The 15,091-nt window shown below is 42.3% G+C and overlaps 1 protein-coding gene across 3 annotated transcripts; it reads left to right on the top strand.

Annotated features, from left to right (window-relative positions):
• Positions 1 to 508: 508 nt before the first annotated feature.
• Positions 509 to 14,965, top strand: eps8l1b (EPS8 signaling adaptor L1b). Of its 3 annotated transcripts, none has more exons than XM_071926781.2 (19): positions 509 to 618; positions 2,568 to 2,637; positions 2,750 to 2,908; positions 3,510 to 3,659; positions 3,750 to 3,820; positions 5,368 to 5,480; positions 5,821 to 5,876; positions 6,003 to 6,132; positions 6,325 to 6,413; positions 6,526 to 6,600; positions 8,353 to 8,501; positions 9,236 to 9,380; positions 10,628 to 10,683; positions 10,768 to 10,876; positions 11,274 to 11,399; positions 11,525 to 11,669; positions 12,640 to 12,805; positions 13,775 to 13,907; positions 14,580 to 14,965. In XM_071926781.2, the coding sequence occupies exons 2-19, from the start codon at positions 2,608 to 2,610 to the stop codon at positions 14,664 to 14,666; spliced, it is 1,989 nt and encodes a 662-aa protein (XP_071782882.2). In that variant the 5' UTR covers positions 509 to 618; positions 2,568 to 2,607; the 3' UTR covers positions 14,667 to 14,965. The 3 variants fall into 3 exon arrangements, with proteins under 3 accessions (XP_071782882.2, XP_071782883.2, XP_078146931.1); XM_071926782.2 differs by having other exon boundaries at positions 10,631 to 10,683; XM_078290805.1 differs by having other exon boundaries at positions 9,236 to 9,379; positions 10,624 to 10,683.
• The last annotated feature ends 126 nt before the right edge of the window (positions 14,966 to 15,091 follow it).

Genomic DNA, 15,091 nt, shown 5'->3' on the forward strand with positions numbered 1-15,091 from the left:
ATGGAACTTTGCTGATATTTCACTTAAAGCTGCAATAAGCGATTTTTCTGACCACTAAAGGGAGACAGAAACCGCAACACATTTGTAAATAACACACAGCAAAGCCACTGCACTACAGAGACCTTTAAGGACAAATGGAAGGATAAATGCTAATAGCTAAGCTAAACGTATCTGCTTTCTCCCTCTCAAGGTTACATGTCCCACAATGACAGAAGTGAAGAGGTAGGTAGCAAGTTTATTAACAAGCACACTCGCTCGCTTCATCGATTCCACAATAAAGCTACTCAATTACAGTAACATGATTAAATGTAATTAGTTACTTCCACCCTTGGAAATGTGTGTGCTTGTTAGTGTGTGGGTGTGCAAGAGAGAGAGAGATAGAGAGAGAGTAAATATTTTTATCTCTAAGGTGGAGCGGTGTGCTGGGCGGGGCTGGGTGAGGTGACACACCTCTGCTCTGGAAAAGCTTTTAGAAGAGAGAGGAAAGCGAGGAATGAGATACCTGCAGTCACACACAGACTCACACACAGACAGACACACAGACAGCAAACACACACACACACACACATTTGCTGATATATTTTCAGGAGCCAAAGTATCTGAAGCCTAATAACCTTGGTAAGTTGATCACAAATAATTGTTTCCAGTCATCCGTCTATGTATTTGATATCTATGACTGTGATTTTTTAGACAATAGCTTGAGGGAACAAATAAGCTTGTACAGTGGAAGGTTTGCCGATGGATCGTCTTGTGATTACTTCATTCTCAGGTATTTGGTTTTGCAGCCATGAACCATGACAGAAATTGTATGACATTTTATACTGTCTTTGATTAATTTTGTTTCACTAAATCATAGATGATCAAGGTTGGAAGTAACTAATTACATTTACTCGCCTTACTGTAATTGAGTAGCTTTTTTATGTACTTTTTTGAGTATTTTTTTCAAGTCAGTAATTTTACTTTTACTCAAGTATGTTTTCACTGAAGTGTTGTACGCAGCTACATTTTTAAATCACATCCATTACAGAGTACAGATTTTTATGGCTCTCCATAAGAATCAGAAACTGGACAAGAGTAAATTGACAAATTCTGGAGCCATTCACAGTGAGAAGAATAATCTGGCTTTACTTTGTGCACTTTATTTTGTAATTTCCAAGTTTTTCAGTTAAAAGAATCTAGTTTGAACTCTACTCTCTTCCTTTTGGAAAAGATCTAACTGTTCCCTTCTCTAAAAAGTAACTCTTTTACTCTGAGTACATTAGCTACTTTTTATTTTTACTTAAGTAGATTTCCCCCCCATTACGTTTACTTCTACTTAAGTAAAATATAAGCAAATTAACAGTACCTCTACTTGAGTAGGATATTTTAGTCCTCTTTCCACCACTGGTGATGATTAGTATTGATGTATGAATGTAATGCCAGTGGAGGCTGTTCTCTTGCAGTGATTTGTCAAGCTACCTGAGATCTAAAGTCCAAATCAAAGAACTATCTATCGCAATCTGAGATTTCATTAAATCTTGACTGAGGATCTGCTGATGTGGATATCTGGGAAAAATCATATGCATTTCATTCAATCTCATCATAGGTCATCATATCCTTATTAAAACACATTTTAATTATTTTGACTTGACCTTTGATCAACTCCTGAATTCTGTTGTCATGGTAACACGACCTATGAAGTGTACATACATTATAAACATACACTAGACTGCTGATTTAAGTGGTTTGGAGATAGTTATCGTAAGGAGGATTTGCTGATGTGGATTTCCCACAAAAAGGTCTTTTCTTAGAGGGACATTAATCCTGAGATCTGTAGGCAAGCAGCACAGTGTAGAAATTCAACTCTGCTAATGTAAGAATTTGGTTTGATTTTAGTCCATGTTTTGAAAACTGTTTTCACTACAGAGGGAAAATGTGCACAAAAAACCAGTCATTTATCCTTAACTGCAGTGTCTCAGACTTTTATTTTGAAATAGCATATCATAAGAGTACCATGCCAGCCTGTTTGACACCAACAGAATCAAAGTAAGACATTTTGATGAAACCAGTCATGAAGAGGTGTGGGTGATACCAGATTGAAACTGTTCCCGACTTCCTCAGTACCAGTGATCCCAGTATTGATGGCCACTGGGGAGCAGAGAGATGAATGGTTGAGATGTGGCGACACTGTCTTGTCGTCAGACTGGTTGGGCGGCTCAGTCACACGACGTAGTCCCGGGTTACTGAGTCAAACAGAGGGAGGGACAGGCTGATGGAGACTGAAACAGGGGAAGGGAAGATGTGAATGAGGATGTTACTTTCTTTTAACACCGACTGGCATTTTCTCAGGTACTGGCCAAGGCAAAATAAGGAAGGAAAAATAGCAGAAATTAGAGTCACTGTGTTAAAATGACTCATCAGTGGACGTCAGTGGATCAAAGGTCTTTTGACTACACCCTTTGTAAATCCACCTGATATGTTTTCTGAATGAAGCTAATAATCCATTCCCCCACGCTCCAGCAGCCTTTTCATCATGAGCCGCTCTACCTTACAAAATGTCTCCATCATTTTCTCTCCATGTTCAACAGAAGTGTAAAACACTAGAGCAGCCGTCAGAGCGGACCAAGGATGACAAACATCTCACGGTATCTTGTCAATGTAAGTTCTGTGAGCACATTCTGCTTTCTATTACAGATACAGGAGGTTTCCTGCAGGAGTGAACATATATTTTTTTCCTCATCCTTTACTTCTCTCTCTCCCCGGTTTGCAGCACCTGTTGACGTTCTCCCTGCAGGATGGGGAGGTGCAGAGCGTGGAGGAAGCCCAGGCTCGTCTCTCCTTCCTGGCTCAGGCCGATAAGCTGTGGAGCCAACAGATGATCCTGGAAGTGAGCTGGGAGGCCATTCGGCTCCGAGACGTACAGAGCCAGGTGAGGGCCACAGGCTGGGTAGGGCTGGGCGGTATATTGTATAATATCGATTTGTGATATGAGGCTAGATATCGTCTGGGATTTTGGTTATCGTAATGTTAAATAACTTAAATGTTACTTTTTCCTGGTCTTAAAGGCTGCATTACAGTAAAGTGATACATTTTTCTGAACTTATCAGCCTGTTCTGGCTGAGTAAAATGAACAAATATTGGCTTTACCTTCTCATCATATCCACATTACTTATTACTGATTACACATTAATGATTACTAATGATCATAACTAATTTTCTAAATTTTCTTGTAAATATCTTATGAAAGCACGAATACTCATCCCCAAAAACTCGTCACATTGTCTAAAATATTGTGATATTTGATTTTGTCAATATGGCCCAGCCCAAGTGGTGGGTCATTAAATTGAATTAATGTATTAATGAGTCAATAAATTATTCAAAATATTATATTGCAATGTACTTCTGGGTTATGGATGAAAGAATGGCTATACAGCAGTGCGCTGCAGTAGTAGATGTAGAAGATCCTGATTCAGAAATGCCATTCCACCAGGCTCAGATAATGATTTTCAAAATGTCATCGACTCATGCAGGACGAGCTGGAGAAATATTCTATCCAATCCATCTACCGCTGCGATGCCATTCACACGGAAAAACGCTTCCCATCCCTCCTTCTGCTGGTCTGCCAGAGCACAGATCAGAAGAAGCCAGACATTCACTTCTTCAACTGTGAGACTGTGAAGGTGAGCGAAGCCTGAGTGACGTCTGTCCCGTCTTACCCAGTCAGGTTTTACAAGTGATGCCGCCTCACCGTGCTGCTTGTTCTTTTGTAGGCGGAGCAGATTTGCGATGACATCACAGCCGTGGTTTCAGGTTCGAGTAAGAAGCTCCCCGAGGCTCTCAGGTACAGTGAACACCACGGTCATGGTGATGCTTCTTAAAGCAACGCAAACCGTATAGCAGGTCCACCCACCTTCTTGCATAACCTTCTTATGGTTTAATGTTGTGCCAAAAACTACAGACTACATTCCAATGAATTCATGAAAAGACATGGGAATGGCTCTGATGAAGGCTTTAATGCTAAAACCCTTTAGCCTTAACTTAGCTGTAAAAAGTAAAAATAACAAATAATCGAGATCAAGTCTTGTCCTATTTTTGTTTGATTGCGGTTTTTGGAGTGCTGCCATTCCCATGTCTTGTCATTGGAAGATCTTAAAGCAAAGTGTGTGTATGTGTGTGTGTGTGTGTGTGTGTGTACTGTTCCTGCATGCATACAGTATGTCCCTTGGTGTTTTAGAGAGAGAGAGTTAGATAGACAAACATACAGAAAACAGACACATGGCCAAACAAAGAGACAGCCACACATAATACAACGTTATACTTCCCATCTCTCACTGTTTGCCTTTCCCTGCTCTTATCACCATTATCTCTTGGTTTCTACTGAATCAAAGCAGCCTGGAGACACCATCCACCTGTCTGAGAGAGAGAGAGAGAGAGAGAGAGAGAGAGAGAGAGAGAGAGAGAGAGAGGACAGTGTAAACAGCTGAGAGAGAGCGAGAGACGACAGACCCGTTTTTCCGGTTTCTACATAACTTAAGAAGGTGTGACAGAGAGAACAAGGCCATTGTGACAGAAAGGAGAGAGAGGAGAGCAGAGGGATGACGGTGGAGGTGCGCGGGCTCAGGGCCTGAACGGATTACCGCTCTGAAACACACTCTCTCTTAAAGGACGTGAAAAGGACACACACTGTTTTGTTGGTAAGGGAATCTGCTGGGTTTTGCTTGAAGACACACCTGTTTCCGATCCACTGTAACTCTGGCAACGTTTGAGTTAGTACAACACAGAGGTATTTGCAGAAATACGCGTGCAAGGGTAGGTAAACATACCAATGTCAGCCAAAGTTTTGACCTAGACTGATACATGTCCTTGTTGTCTTTTGGTAGACTTGGTTTCCCTTCTTACTTGTTGATGTGTTTCAAAGGAGAATTTAGAGCGAGGCGTTGTATTTTGTGGGATATTTAGCCATGAGTAAGCTTAATCGCACTGTTTACTGTACTCTGATACTGATATGAGGGCTGCAGGCTTGAGTTTCAGAAGGAACAACATAACTTCTGTTGACAGCGGACTGTGTCGTCTAATTGGATTCAGCGATCAAAGATGTCCTCCTGTTGTAACTAGTCACCTAGGCTGCTGAGACGGACAGAAAGAGGATGAGCCTGTCTGACAATCAAAAGGGTGATTCAGTGTGTTTCAATGCCGTATGCCCTCAACTGTAGGGTGTTTCCCTGTAAAGTCTGGTGCTGAGTGAATGGCTTCTACCATCAGCAGTGCGGCTGCACCTACAAGAAGGCACCGTTGTTATCGTAACGCAGTCAAAATTGATTCTGCAGCTTTTCAAACCTGTAAAATGTTATATTTACACCGCTGACACACTCCCTTCTCGTCCTCCAGGCTTCCCCAGAGTACCGGAGGGATGATCGACCCCTACGAGATCCCCAACCACCCCATCCCACACGCTCCCAACCCCCCTCCGCCCAACCCTCCACCTTACCCCGGACCCAGAGGTGAGGCCGTTGTTTATTTTCACGTGAATGTTTTTGCGCACGCTCGAGCAATTACGTGTTTGCCGTGTCAATAAAACGCTTTGTGCGGGAAGTGCTTGAAGTCAGAGGGAAGGAGAGGATGAAAAGGTAGGAAGGACGGAAGGAAAGGAAGGGAAGGAGAGAAGTGAGGCACAGAGAGAGGTATTTAAGGTAAAAGGCTCTCAGGAGCACAGAGATTACATTGTGTGTGTTTGGGGGGTGGGGGGTGGGGGGTGAAGGGGGCAGGAATTCCAAATGCAGGAAATACCGGGGCGATGAATGAAAATGGATGAACTGAATCTTCTCCTCTCGTCCACAACAGCGAACGGCCTGAACGGAGGGCCTGATGCCTCCTTCCTGCGAGCGGAGAGAGAAGTGGTGCGCCTTCTCATCACCTTGACACACACACTGTTGTTTTTTTTTGGTTGTTGTGTTTTCCAATCAGCTCTGGTTGTAACTCACACCTGAACAGGACAACTAACTGGTTCTCCCTCTCCTCCTTAGGGGATCCTCAATCACTGCTTCGACGACATCGAGAGCTTCATGGCCAAGCTGCAGCAGACTGCCGAGGCTGCCACAGTGCTGAGTCAGAGGAAGAAGAAAAAGAAGAAAAGCAAAAAGCAAAATGCTGAAGGTAATGAAAAGGGAGAGATTTTCCAGAAGATATTATCAGTTTTGAAGTGATCTCATACTGATGGGAAGCTAATTGGACTCACCTAGACAACTGGTTGAAACAACAAACCTATCATTTGGACGTAGAGCCTGATAACACGATGACCTGATAACACTTATCTGTATTTTGTGTGTCACCGTTTGTCAACAACAGAGGACTTACTCACTGCGAAGGCCCGCCCCCCGCCAGAGGAGGAATTCATCGATATCTTCCAGAAATTCAAATATTGCTTCAGCCTACTGGTGTGTGTTTAACCAGGTCACATTTCAAATTCAGTTTTTATTATCTTGCATTATATTAACCACTCTCTCTCTCTCTCTCTCTCTCTCTGTGTCTCTGTCTCTTTCTCTCCAGGCCCATCTGAAGTCAGCTATCTCCAGCCCTTCATCAGAGGAGCTGGTGCACCATGTGTTCAAACCTCTGGATATGGTGAGTGAGTCAGTCACGGCCTTTGCCTTGTGGCAAAGCTGGTGGGACACCTGTTGTTGCTATTGCTGTCAGCACGAGGTCTCGTCTTTTATAGCAGGCCAGATAAATAAAAAGCCAGGGGCGAGACGTGAAGAGCGTCTTAAAATACATCTAGCTTATGTAATAATCACTATTCCCCATGATGTCATATCAATAACTGTAGGAGAGCAGATGAACAGAGAATAAAGGTGGAGAGAAAAACATTTGGAGACTGCCATGGTGATGGAGTTATATTATAGATGTTTGGATTATGATTATTTTAATCATTTACCTGTTAATTGTTCATGTAGTGGACACAGGCTGTGTGTGTTGTCATGTTTGTTCCTGGGCTAGTATGATTGGACAGTATGGTTAGTGCGTAAAAGGGACTGAAAGCATGTGTTGTGTCAAAATAATGGAAAAGGCCTCATTGCCATTAAGTAATGCTGCCAGGAACTACAAGTGCCATTCAGTATTTACACAAGGCAGTTCCCTGCTTGATAGGCTGAATATGATAAATGCAGCATTTGCTTTGGGCTTGTTTGCGGGGCAGTTTTTCTGCAGTTTGTGTGCAGGAATGCGTTCTTAATGAATACCTCAAACATATTTTGGCCTGGATTTGAGCAGTGAGTCTTTTATCATGAGAACAGCCAAGCCACTCTTCCTTGACTGCTGTTTTGAATTTTAGCTTGGAAGTATCTGAGCTTTCAAAATGTCCCTCCATGACTTTTCCAAGACCGACTTTCTGTACAAACCAGTGTTAGATTTTCAAAATGACACAAGGAAATACTACTTCTAAATATATTTACCTGCTTCATTTGACCGCTTGTTGTTCTCTTAGACCCCCCCAAAAATGCCATCCATTGGCCTTTCTAGTGTTAATGCCATGACACATTCTCCTGAAATCAAACACTGAAATGAAATTAAACACAATACATGTACATTTACTCTTGACTCTTGCACTGTAATACTTGAATTAAGATAAAATATACTTCCAAATAAAATATTTAGCAAGTGTGCGTCACACATGGAAGTTCAGGTGTGTCCCTTTTGATGTTTAATGCAACATGAATGGCACATTGCCTTAATTTTTCCCATCAAGATATGAATCAGCCCAGAGTAACAGAATCAAAGGTAGACTGGGTGTGTTTGATGTGTGTATCCTGACACGCCTGTATGGAAAGAGGCAGGCAGGTGTGAGAAACCTCATGTCTCTGGGATTGCGTGTGTGTGTGTGTGTGTGTGTGTGTGTGTGTGCGCGCGCTTGGGTGCGTCCATTATGTGTCCACTATGTGTGTGTGTGCATGTATGCTCACTGATTGCTGTAACAGAGGAAAAAAGCTCCATTAAGACTGCTTTTGCTGAAAAAACGTGGAAAGATTGGTTGTCACTTTTACAAAATCCTAAATGTGTTATTTACTCAAAGAAGTTATGTTTGTACTCTTAACGCTATGCAATCAATTACAATTAATTAAATCCAAAGCAAATAATTTGTGTTGATTAAACACATTTCAATGATATGGAACCAAGTAAATCCAAAGATCTTTTTCAGTGTTCATGTGCAATTTAATCAACCAATGCCATTTTTGTATGTAATGTACAAACGGTCAATCACTAGTAATAAGCAATAGTGTGGATTTCACTACCACACCAGCTATTGTTAGACTTACATTATCAGCCCTCCCTGAGCATTTCGACAGTGTGAACAAAGTGTTGTGTTATCTGTGTGTGCAGATGGTGAAGACGACAGGCGGGCCGGCCCTGGGAGCCTCGGTGACCAGCCCCGCCCTCACCAGCTCTGCCGTCTCCCTGCTGCAGGACAGCCTGAGCGAGGAGGAGAGGCAGCTGTGGACGTCTCTGGGCCCCAACTGGACTCTCCCTCGGTCAGTAATCTGCACCGTCACCCGACGCCTCATTACCTGCAGTGACGAGGGTCGCTCGGTGTGCCAGTCGGAGATCAGAGTAACATGAAATGACAGTGTCAATATTTGCTATTTTAAAGAATGTTGTCCCAGTTCCACTGAGTTGAAATGCTTTTCTTTAGACTGAATACTGCTGAGTAAATTCTTACTACTTCTTTCTTTAAAAAAGTAAACATTAAATGGTTAATATTGACAGTCATTTTTTCTTTTCTTGCCGGATTCACTTATTTCACAATTAGGGTTAGGCTGATATATAGATATTGAATATTGGCCAGTCAGTGTCATCCACCGCTATGATGGAGGCTCCTCCCTGACCACAGCTACATAAAAACCTACAGTAAACTTTTCTTTTCTTTATTTTATTTTAAGGAGCTGCTAACCACCTAAATGAATTTTATTGGTATGGGTTTTAATGAAGAGTTTTAGTGTCACTTGATGGCATAAATGCCTTTTCCACCCTCCTAAGAATAAATTCTGGGGGAAACACTGAATTTTGGGGGATTTCTTGGGCTTGAAAATTGACAAATTTTAAGATTTTGAACATGCTCAATACCAAAATATCAGCATCTGTATCAGCCTTCAAAAACCCATATCAGTCGAACCCTATTCACACTGCCCACTGTTTCTGGTTGCACTGTAACGTGATACCCATGAGTGATGAGGAGCAGTACTGACGGTTTCTTCTCCTCTCTCAGTTCTCAGCTCAGAGGGCCCGTCGCTCCGTACACTCCAGTATTTTTGGACGGCTGGAAGCCAGAAGCCTCGAGGGCGGACGGGCAGGTTTGGGAGGATCCGGTCGAGTCACAGCACAAACACGAAGCCCTCCGAGCAAAACAGGAGGTATGGAATACCTGCGGATAACGTGGGTTAGACACTTACTGCATTGTGTGTGTAGAGAGAGATGTGTGTCAGTGAGGAGCACGGAAAATCAGAGTGTCTACACGCAGACATAAAGGGTTTGTTCATAATAACACAGTGAAACAATTAAATTCTCCTTGCAATGCTGTCATACAAGTCCTGAACTGTGCAGTGGGCTATTGGAGCTTTTCTTCAAGAAGGAATGCCTCCAGTTCTTTAAAGGATGAAGGAGGTGGAAATCTACTTTCCATAAAGATTCAATGGTGTTTTCATCTGACTTTGACTTCATCCTGGAGATCATGAAACCACTCTTGAATTTGTTTAGCAGTGTACTGTATATGTGAGCATCATAATCTTGGAATATGGGAACAGTTTTTACACCATAGAGTGCAGCTGGTCCTGTAAAACGGCCTCATATTCCTTGGCTGTTATATGGCCATGCAGAGCAATTATCCTAACCCTCAAACTATTACAGATTCACCACAGTGTTTAACAGTTGGCAACAGACATTGTGGGTTGAAGGCATCCTTTTGCTTTCTCCAAACATAAACCTGTCTGGATGGAGGAAAAAGGGTGAAAAACTCATCAGACTCATCAGACCATGTTACTTTCCTCCACTGCTCAGGCTCCAGGTTTTGTGCTCCTTACAACAGGTTATGCATCTTTGTGTGCTGGCCTTGGCTACAAGCAGCTTCTGAATGGCAGCCCTGCTTTAAATACCAGCTGTGTGAAGCTCATGACCTACAGTTTTTGTTGAGACTGTGTCACAGAGGTGTTGATTCACTTGGTTGTAATTTTTGAGGCTGTAGTTCTGTGGTGTTTAGCAACTATCCTGTTAAGTGCCCATCTGTCCCTGTAGGTGAGCTTCAACTTGCTACCACAGTTCCTCTTTGCCAATGCAAATTGTGGTTCCCTTGCCACATTATAATTGTTAAAATTAGTGTTTTTGTGACCAATACACCTGTAATTCAAGCATCAAGTTTTTGGCCTTGTTGGAACTGTTTGTTGCCTCATACTGCTTTGAAAATTGCTTGTCAGACCTCTTTTAAAGTTGAAACATGCTGTTAAATGGCATTCAACTTAATATGACTCACCTGCATAGCGGCCTTTGTATTTGTGATTTAGATACTTCAAAGTTAATTCTCTCTGCCTGTGTGTGTGTGCATGTGTATGTGTGTGTTTCTGTTTTCCTGTATGTTTATGTATCTCTGTCTCTTTCTCACCCGCAGCAGCAGCAGCCCCCTCAGTTGGTCGGACCTCCTGCCACCTACATCAGTGATGAAACGTATGTCAAAGAGCAAAACACTCAACTATCACTACTATTCACCTCCACTGCATGATAACAGCCTCCATTCCCTCTCCTCTCCAGAGACAGCAGCGTGCCCCAGCCAGAGCCAGAGAGACTCTACAGCTGCAGCTACGACTTTGTAGCCAGGAACAGCAGCGAGCTTTCAGTGCTGCAGGGAGAGACACTTGAGGTAATGCAGTCAAGTCATTCGTTTGCCATTACACAGTGATTACAGGACCGTGACGTTCAGGGCGTATTTTTGATTCCCACCCTATAACCACCACTGATATAGCAGGTGTTACTGTAGCTGAGGAAGACAGGAAGTTCTTTATTCAGTCATTAGTGATCAATTTATGACCATAGTGGGAGTTTCTTGAGTCAAACAAACAGATATTACATTGGCAGGAGGCCTACACTTGCCAACCTCAAAGTATAAATAGATCAGATAGTGAGGAATTTTTAGACACTGATGACGTGGCGCTGGGTTTGACAACACATGATTCATGTTTGTGTGGTACGTTCATCTAGAAAGCATATTTTCTGGTTTTCGACACACCCAGCAGAACACTCATTTACGTCTTTGACAGGTGATCGAGTCGTCCAAGCGCTGGTGGAAGTGTCGTAATCGGTTCAACGAGATTGGCTTCGTTCCCTTCAACATCCTGGAGCCTGCAGCTCACATAGACAGCCCCGTCACCAACAAACCTCCCAGGGTAACACACACACACACACACACACACACACAGATACACAACCACACAAACCACACAGTATCCTCTCACCTGTACATACCTGAATTAAATTCCAGTGTTATTTTCTCCCCGCTCCGCATTCCCAGGCTCCAGCTCCGCCCCCCCAGGCGAGGCCTTTCTCTGTGGCCCCTCCCAGCCCCCCTGCCCCGCCCCAAACCCACTCCCCCCAACGCCCACGCAGTTTACCGCCTTACAGCCAGCATATCCCAGCTGCGGAGGACTCAGATAAAGGTACCACACTCTACATTCGGGTGTGTGAGTGTGTGGGAGGTGTGGGTGTGTCACATATCCGCTGTGTCATAGAGACAATCTTTGTCTCGTGTGGCAAGGAGGCTTTTCATTCATTCATTCATTCATTTATTTATACAGGAAAAAAGATTAAAACACCATACAAGATATTTAAAACACTTTGGGCCCTACTCAGAAAAACTGTAGGTTTATAGAGGCTTCCTGTCCTGCAGCCACAGAAAAGGAAAACAAAGTATTTAAAAAGGAGACGATTCAAAAGAGATAGATATTTAGAAGAAAGTATAAGAAACAAGAGATTATCAAGGAAGTAACAAAGGAAGAGATTAAGAATTTAAAAGGTTCTTGGTTCGGAAGCAATCCCAGATACGACCTGACTACACAACAAATCGTTGATGACAGACCTGATCCTCCAGTAGGAAGTTTTTATAAGATTGTTTAAAGATGACAAGAGATGCACAATTTCTAATATGTAAGGAAATCTTGTTCCAAAAATATGGTGCAGCTGTAAAAGAAAAGCTGCAAGATCTAAGACCATAATTGTCCATAATTGTCATATTTTGGCAAGGGATTCTCACAATTACTGATGGCTGAAATGATTTGTGTTTGTCTTGCGGTTATAATTTCTGGGTAGGCGGGTCCTTATAAAACCCGGCATATGATAGTACTGAATCTGACAATATAGTTCCATTGCTGAAAGTTTACAGTAATTATCATAGTATAGGGAGCTATAGTTTTCTAGACTCTCACTGCACAAAGTTACTTTCTATGTAGTCTATGTAGTTTCTATGAGTCAAAGATGGAAAGGACAAAGACAAAAAGGGGATGGAATGATCGTCTTCAGTAATGTGCAGCCCATCTCTTGTGTGATGTTTGCCACTGAGTCACAGTCACAGTTATATATTCAGTTGAGTGTGAAAGGCCTAAATATCTGTGCCACCTCCCACCTCCTTAGTGATGTTGGTGAATGACGAGCTGCTGCAGAGGCTGACCAATGGGAAGGCCGGTCTGAACAAGCCGCTGGTCATCCCTCGCTCCGTGGACACCTCTGTTCCCCTGGACTACCACTCACCTCCAGAGGAGGTGGCCGACTGGCTTAGAGGGAAGGGCTTCAGCGAACCGTGAGTGATGTCACAACCGCTGCCATAATCCCACAGACCAGATTAACCACATTCAGTTAACATTGAAATGCCACCGATACGCCTGAGTTCATTAAAAGAGAGAGTTAATTAATAGAGAATGAATTAGAAAAGATGGAAAAGGGTAACTGTTACAGTGCGTAGGATGATTTTCTGGTACATCAAGGTACATTTTCTGTTTAAACACAACAGTCAAACACAACAGTCACAATGAAACAGCATTTCGAGAACATCTTGCTTCCTTAATGTGATGTATTTCTTGTTGAAACAGGATATTGGGGCGGGACATAACGCAGGGAGGGATCAATCAAAAGCGTAAACCAATCAGTTAGGGAGAGAAAGGCAGTTTTATCTGATGGGAGGGGCGGAGGGGCGGGAGTTTTTATGTCGCCTCCTGATACACAATGAAGTCACCACTAAAGTTTTTCTGTTTTCCAGGAAGTAAAAGTAATAAGATTTTGATATAAAAATCTAATAAGATAAAAATTTTTGTCTTTTTTGTCAACATTGTCATTGTTTTTTGGCATAAATTGTCAAATAGATGTATGGTATATAGTTAGAATGAGCTACAAAGGCAATTTTTTCCATTTCAGAGTGAGTTTAAGGATATAATATAAAGTTTATTTGGATGTAAAAGCTGAGACAAACATTCTACCACATCCACTAGATCAGTTTTACGTTACGACTTTCCAATCTGTCATAGCAATAACCTGCAGATTCTCAAGTTAAACAGTTTTCCCCATGTCAGTTTCAAGTGTGTGAAATAAAAGTCTACTTATGTACATTAAATAACTAAAGATTGGAGGTTCCATAATGCTAAAACATTTGTCATGAGAATTTCACGGGCAGTTTATGTAAACAGAAGATTTAATCTCTGTCTTCCTCACTGTGTGTGTGTGTGTGTGTGTGTGTGTGTGTGTGTGTGTGTGTGTGTGTGTGTGTGTCCTGCAGCACGGTCTCGTGTCTGGGTGTGCTGACAGGCGCTCAGCTCTTCTCCCTCAACAAGGAGGAGCTGCGCGCTGTGATTCCAGACGAGGGCGCCAGAGTGTACAGCCAGCTCACCGTGCAGAAAGCTCTGCTGGAGGTAATGAACTGTTCTGAGTGACCAATGCGCATTCTGAGGTCTTTCACATCTAATCATATCACTCCGCTCTAAAGTAGTCCGGTTGATTTTGTTGAGTTCTAATCAAATTTACTCTAAAAAAACGTTATTCCTTGGTTATTTAAGACACTCACTTAACCAAGGTCAGAAACATAGAAGATTTTTCCAGCACAAATAATATAATTGCCGGTTAGAGGCTGAACGTCAATCTTACTGGATTTGTTTACATTGCTATGGTTACAGTTCTGCAATAGCGTAGTCCATTGATGCTAGCTTCCATGCTAGTTACAGATGTTTCTATGGTTGCAGTCCCACTGGACTATTTTTTCTAAGGAATCGTGTGAATTACAGTAGTTTTTAATAAAATAATTTCAAATCAGTATTTCGTGTAAAGTGATTGACATCTTTGATAAGTAGCTGTGTAATACTGCAAATGCAATAATGTGATGTCGGGGGTTATTTTGCGATAATCGTCTCGCTGTAGCCTACAACCCTCTGGACTCTGGAGCATTGAGACCTGTGCAACTTTTAGATTTGAAACTATGCATATATAGTCCTCTCATCATATTACCACATGGCATGCCTGACAAAAAAAAACAACCCTCTTTTTATGTTCATTTCTCCTGATTTGATTCTATTTCCTTTGATTCACAGGACGCCCGAAAAGCCACAGAGCTGGAGGCAGTCATGGAGAAACAGAAAATGAAGGTTGATCTGAAACTGGAGAGCAGCACATTGTGAAACCCAGCGGTCGACATCATGAATTTCCAATGAGGAATACAGCCATCACTTATATTGGACTCTGAAAATAGCAAAGGCTCCATTTTTCTTTTTGCCAGAGGACACAATCTACCCCTGACTGTGCCTTGACCTTCTAATAACAACATGATGTCCATGAAAAGCAGCATCCATGAAGGGCATTTTTGATACTTAATCCCAAAGCCGAAGTGTCTGGCCTTGAATCACAAATCAGAGTTTTGCTTGCAAATTCTAATCTGTACAAGCAAGTGCAAATTAAATTTTAGTTTCTTAACATTGAAGGCTGTTAATTTGTGTTGTACACTGTTCTTAACTTCAATGCCGACATGCATGATTGCTTCCCCTGTGCCATTTCTGCCTGGTAGTTGAAGACTAACTTGAATGAATGTATTTATCTTTTGTTTGTA

This window comes from Centroberyx gerrardi, chromosome 20 (assembly GCF_048128805.1).
Source record: "Centroberyx gerrardi isolate f3 chromosome 20, fCenGer3.hap1.cur.20231027, whole genome shotgun sequence".
Classification (NCBI taxonomy): domain Eukaryota; kingdom Metazoa; phylum Chordata; class Actinopteri; order Beryciformes; family Berycidae; genus Centroberyx; species Centroberyx gerrardi.